Source organism: Chiloscyllium plagiosum, chromosome 51 (genome assembly GCF_004010195.1).
Source record: "Chiloscyllium plagiosum isolate BGI_BamShark_2017 chromosome 51, ASM401019v2, whole genome shotgun sequence".
Lineage (NCBI taxonomy): Eukaryota > Metazoa > Chordata > Chondrichthyes > Orectolobiformes > Hemiscylliidae > Chiloscyllium > Chiloscyllium plagiosum.
The window spans coordinates 2,835,626-2,841,868 of NC_057760.1; the positions used below are offsets into that span (position 1 = coordinate 2,835,626).

General features: G+C 51.2%; 1 protein-coding gene across 1 annotated transcript in view; it reads right to left on the reverse strand.

Annotated features, from left to right (window-relative positions):
• Positions 1-6,243, reverse strand: part of LOC122544765 (immunoglobulin superfamily DCC subclass member 3-like) — a 38,638-nt gene that overhangs the window by 4,250 nt on the left and 28,145 nt on the right. The window contains exons 7-10 of the mRNA XM_043684090.1: positions 5,286-5,454; positions 3,153-3,403; positions 2,155-2,319; positions 515-703 (exon numbers count right to left, since the gene is read on the reverse strand). Of these exons, the coding sequence (XP_043540025.1) occupies positions 515-703; positions 2,155-2,319; positions 3,153-3,403; positions 5,286-5,454 (774 nt within the window). The remainder of the gene's footprint in view (positions 1-514; positions 704-2,154; positions 2,320-3,152; positions 3,404-5,285; positions 5,455-6,243) is intronic.

Sequence of the window (6,243 nt, forward strand, 5' to 3'; positions counted from 1 at the left end):
AGGAAGGGCCGAACTGGGGGGGGCAGCGCTGAGGAAGGGCCGCATTGGCAGGGGGTCAGCGCTGAGGGAGGGCCGCACTGTCAGGGGGTTCAGCGCTGAGGGAGGGCCGCACTGTCAGGGGGGGGTCAGCATTGAGGGAAGGCCTCACTGTCAGGGGATCAGCGCTGGGAGAGCACTACACTATTGGAGGTGCTGTCTTTCATATGCAATGTTAAATCAAGACACTGTCTACTCCAGTGGGATCTAAGGGATCATTCACCTCCAGCTGGGACAAAGTGGTGTGTTCCCCCTTCTGTGCTGCAACAACCTATAATTCTTTAAGTAAGAATCCAAATACATCCTCTTTGTTGTTTGGTTCTGACATTCTGGTATGTGTGTGTCTGAGTGTGTGTGTGTGAGAGAGAGAGTATGTGTGTGTGTGAGAGATTGTGTGAGTGTGAGAGAATGTGCATGTGTGTGTTGGAGGTCGAGGGGAAGCCTCAGGTGTAGAATCCTGCCTGCTGTTCTCACTTACCCAGGTGTGTGATGGTGAAACTGGTAGCACTGCTGGACAGCAGCGTGGGCCCCAGGACCTGGGAGCTCTGCACGTTTCTATAATACACCTTGTATCCATCAATCAGGTCCTGACTGTGAGACAGCTGCCAAAATAACTGCACTGCGGAGGAGTTCAGCACCTGGGTGAAGAATATCAGAGCATCTGGAACTGAGAGTCAGAGAGAGAGATGTCAGGTTTTGTAAAGAACGAGGAATAGCAAAATGAAGCAGATTTGAATGTGGCAATGAAGTATGTTAATAATAGCAACTAATGAGACACCAGACTTAGCAGACAATTAGTTCTGCAAAGACAGTAGATCACCTCTTATTTCAGCCAGTCAACTATGGGAGGCATCACCAGACATGCACGGGTCCCTGGTATATCAAACTTGGAAGGGGCAGGTGATTGCTGAAAAATGTGTTGCTGGAAAAGTGCAGCAGGTCAGGCAGCATCCAAGGAGCAGGAGAATTGACGTTTTGGGCATAAGCCCTTCTTCAGGAATGAGGAGGGTGTGCCCAGCAGGCTAAGATAAAAGGTAGGGAGGAGGGACTTGGGGGAGGGGCGTTGGGAATGCGATAGATATGGTACTGCTTCACAAACACCTGATGAAGAAGCAGCATTTCAAAAGCTAGTACTTCCAAATAAACCTGTTGGACTATAACCTGCTGTTGTGTGACAAGGACCTGCATGTCCTTGGCGGAGTGGGAAGGGGAGTTAAAGTGTTCAGCCACGGGGCGGTTGGGTTGGTTGGTGCGGGTGTCCCAGAGGTAGGTGATTGTGAATCTCTCATTCCCAAACCTGTCCTCACTATGTTCGTATGTTTCTGTCTGAGTATTATTTACTGGGTACAGACGGACTGATTACAAGGAACCCAAATGCTTCCGTCCGTTCATTACATCTGACAACAATTGCTGGCTATTTGAGATGAACTCAAATGGAACCATGTTACACCATGTTCTAGCAGTAGTTCAACAAACATCATTCTGGGTCTAGTAATCACAGGTTCAAATCCCAGCCTCAAAAGTTGAAAATTTAGTCTAACAAGCAGAAGCAACACAGGGGAAATCACATAATAACAGGAAGGGTAAGGAAAAATGAGGATAGCCCAGGTAAATGGAGGTAGGAGAATGGAAACTGAGGAAAATGGAATACAAAGTGAGGGCAGTATGGATAGGAAAGAATACAATCCAGCCTAGAAAGGCAGGTAGGGGTAATGGAGGAAGGAACTTGACTGAGGTAATGTGCAGGTGACAATGCAGAGAAAGGAGAACAGAAAATGGACTGGGATAAGAGTAGAAGAGTGTGGTGCTGGGAAAGCACAGTTGGTCAGGCAGCATCCGAGGAGCAGGTGAATCGATGTTTCGGGCATACGCCCTTCATCAGGAATGACGAAATCTATGATTTTGTAAACCTCCATCAGGTTCTCAACCTCCTATGCTGCAGTGAAAAAGTCCCAGCCTATTCAATCTCTGCTTATAACTCAAACCCTCCACTGTCACCATCATCCTGGTAAATTTCTTTGGAATCCTCTCCAGATAAAGGAAGGATATTATTTAACAGGGAGACCAGAACTGGACACAGTCAATCTGTGTCAACCTTCGAGAGATGTCTACCTTTACCTTGCCCTGCTGTTGTGGCAGTGACCAGATGAGAGGGACTGCTGGCTCCGACTGGAGAGTAGGATTTGATGTACATAGAGTAGGTTGTGGCAGGTTCCAGGTTGGTGAAAACGTGCTGGAATGCAGTCTTACTGACAGCCTCTTGAAGCTCCTTGCCTTCCGCATCTGGAGATTGAGCACAGGCAACATATTAAGGTTCAGGCTCCGGACGTTGTGAAATGGGATCCGGATGTCGGGAATCAAGGTTTGGATGTCAGGAATCGAAGTCCAGATGTAGGGAAACAGGGCCTGGATTCAGGGAAATGTTGGGAAGCTGGGATGCAGACATCCAGAAATGTGAGGCAGACATTGGAAAATGGGGTTGGCTGCTTTTAACCAGGATCTGGATGTCGGGAAACAGGGTCTGAACATCACAATACATACATAATAGCAACTAATGAGACACCAGACTTAGCAGACAATTAGTTCTGCAAAGACAGTAAATCACCTCTTATTTCAGCCAGTCAACTATGGGAGGGATCACCAGACATGCACGGGTCCCTGGTATATCAAGCTTGGAAGGGGCAGGTGATTGCTGAAAAACGTGTTGCTGGAAAAGCGCAGCAGGTCAGGCAGCATCCAAGGAGCAGGGGAATTGACGTTTCGGGCATAGGCCCTTCTTCAGGAATGAGGAAGGTGTGCCAAACAGGGGAGAAATCTGCATTCATCCCTTGTGGTTGGAAGGTTCCTAGGCGGAAGATGAGGTGCTCTTCCCCCAGGCGTTGTGTTGCCATGGTCTGACATTAGGAAAGGGGTCTAAATGTCAGAAATCGGAGTTTGGATGTTGGAAAATGGGATCAGGATGTAGGGGAACAAGATCCGGATGTAAGGAAATGGGCCAGCCATCAATGAACAGTTGGTGTGGTCTAGACTCTGGATGGGTAAGGGGGTCTGGTCTCTCGGGGGGAGCAGTTCTGGGCTCTCGGGGGAGGGGATGTCCAGGAACAGCGGTAACCTACCTGCAGCCTGTCGGATATGCAACACGTAGCCGATGATCTCCTCAGTGACACTGTGTGCCGGCTCTTTCCAGGATAAACGGATCGTGTTGCGAGACACAGCTTCTGCCCGTACATCATCTGGGGGTTCGGGAAGCTCCTGGGAGAGAGCGACAGCAAGGCGTGCACTTGCCTGGTTAGTACCTGCACTGTTCTTGGCGATACATTGGTATATGGCTTCATCGGATGGGGTGATGTGGTTTATAATCAAGGTGCTGGACAGGAGAGATGAGAGGTACTGATATTCAGGTTAAATCCAACTCCACGATGCCAGCCTCCTGTTGAGGCCACTATACCTCAACAGGGACACAGCTCACCCTTACACAAACTGCCCATTTCCATGTGAGAACACACCCCAGTGGTCAGATCAGACAGACAGCCTGAAACTGCCCACAGATCGGAGCTCTGAGATTCACAATTTACAAACAAATTAGATTCCCTACAGTGTGGAAACAGGTCCTTCAGCCCAACCAGTCCACACCGACCCTCCGAAGAGTAACCCACCCAGACCCATTTCCCTCTGACTAACTGACCTAACACTATGGGCAATTTAGAATGGTCAATCCACCTGACCTGCACATCTTTGGGCTGTGGGAGGAAACCGGAGCACCCGGAGGAAACCCACACAGACACGGGGAGAATGTGCAAACTCCACAAGACAGTTGCCCGAGGGTGGAATCGAACCTGGGACCCTGGTGCTGTGAGGCGGCAGTGCTAACCACTGAGCCACCGTGACGCCCCTAAACAATCAACAGCTGTCAGCTAATCCACATACGATTTACTCAGGTTTCTCTTGGCAGGTTCTATAGAGCAGAGACTTGGTTTAAAAGTCCATTTCAGCTTGAACTCTGATGGTCTCTGTGTTGTGCAGAATCAGTGTGGAGGGTCAGCATTGAGGGAATGTCACAGGTCTGTGCAGAGAGAGCACCACACTGTCGGAGGGTCAGTGCTGAGGGAGTGGGTACTGTCGGAGGGTCAGTGCTGAGGGAGCGGGCATTGACGGAGGGTCAGCGCTGAGGGAGCGGGCATTGACGGAGGGTCAGCGCTGAGGGAGCGCCTCACTGTCGGAGGGTCAGGGCTGAGGGAGCGGGCATTGACGGAGGGTCAGCGCTGAGGGAGCGCCTCACTGTCGGAGGGTCAGGGCTGAGGGAGCGGGCACTGTCGGAGGGTCAGGGCTGAGGGAGTGCCGCATTGCCGAAGGTCTGTGCTGAGGGAGCGCCTCACTGTCGGATGGTCAGTGCTGAGGGAGCGGGCACTGTCGGAGGGTCAGTGCTGTGGGAGCGCCGCAATGTCGGAGGGTCAGTGCTGAGGGGGTGCTGCACTGTTGGAGGGTCAGTGCTGAGGGAGCACCACACTGTCGGAGGGTCAGTGCTAAGGGAGCGCCTCACTGTCGGATGGTCAGTGCTAAGGGAGCGGGCACTGTCGGAGGGTCAGTGCTGTGGGAGCGGGCACTGTTGGAGGGTCAGGGCTGAGGGAGTGCCGCACTGCCGAAGGGTCAGTGCTGAGGGAGCGGGCACTGTCGGAGGGTCAGTGCTGAGGGGGTGCTGCACTGTTGGAGGGTCTGTGCTGAGAACAGAGGTGATGGTCTGAGTTGTTGAACTCCTGTTGATGAGATGCTGTTCCTCCAGAGTTACATTGGACTCCACTCACTGTGGCAGTCCTCAGACAGAATTTCAGCAATGGAAGCACGAGGTGGTGCATTGAAATGGCAAGTCTCTGAAAGGTTGGACCATGCTTATGGACTGAGTGGAGGTACCCTGCAAAGTGGTCATCAATCTGATCGACAGAAAGGAGGCCACACTGTGAGCATCAGAGGCTGTTGAGAAGTTGGAAAGATGTACAAGTGAATTGCTGCTTCACTTGAATGTGTTTAAGGTGATTCTTTGGACACAGAGGATGCTGGGGTGCAGAGAAGGGAACACTCTGACCCTGGGAGGGTAAGAGGTGAGGGTAGACGTACAGGAAACATGTCAGATACAGACAAGGGTCCTGTCTTCCACCATCAGGTGGGAGTTTGGGGAGAATTGAATAGACAGAGGAGATTTGTCAGAAGCACATTTCCGAAAGTCTGATCCAATAACAGTGTGCTGGCTTTACCTGTTGCTGTGAGTCAGTTTGATGTTTTCACTGGGAGAGGTCAGCTCATTGCCGTTTTTAAGCCAGATTACATGTGGCTCTGGGACTCCCTGGGCCACACAGGTGAAGACAGCTGTACTTCCTGCTGGTTTACTGACTGACTGTGGCCACTGGACAAACTCAGGAGGAGCTGTGTACAAGAGACAGAGACAAAGAGAGTGAGAGAGAGAGACAGATTGAGACTGACGGGGGAAGGCTGCAGCTTGGAGGAAAGGCTGACTGAACGACAAACAGCTTCCTCTTCTGGAAAATGGGGACTTTAAAATCATCTCCAATTCTCACTGCTAAGACTGCCTCACGTGACTTGACCTGACCCCAACACCTGAGTTACTCACTGCAGTACCCCCAGTGTCTGACCTGCTCTTGCAGCCAGTATATTGATACAGATAGTCCAGTTCAGTTTCAGGATACTGACAGAGGAGATGTGGGAAGGTGGTATTGTCACTGGACTAGTAACCCAAAATCCCATGCCAAAGGCTCAAATCACACAGTGGCAAGAGCCAACCTGTTGTCGATACCTGTCAAGATGCATCTGGGTCACTCAGTTCTTCAGGGAAGGGAAATCTGCTGTCCTTACCTGGGCTGGGTCTTCAGGTAACTCCAGGCACATAGACTCATCCTGGATGGGTATATGAATGGGGAGAAAGTGAGGGCTGCAGATGCTGGAGATCATAGCTGAAAATGTGTTGCTGGAAAAGCGCAGCAGGTCAGGCAGCATCCAGGGAACAGGAGAATCGACGTTTCAGGCATAAGCCCTTCTTCAGGAATGAAGAAAGTTTGTCCAGCAGGCTAAGGTAAAAGGTAGGGAGGAGGGACTTGGGGGAGGGGCGTCGGAAATGTGATAGGTGGAAAGAGGTCAAGATGAGGGTGATAGGTCAGACTGGGGTGGGGGCGGAGAGGTCGGGAAGAAGATTGCAGG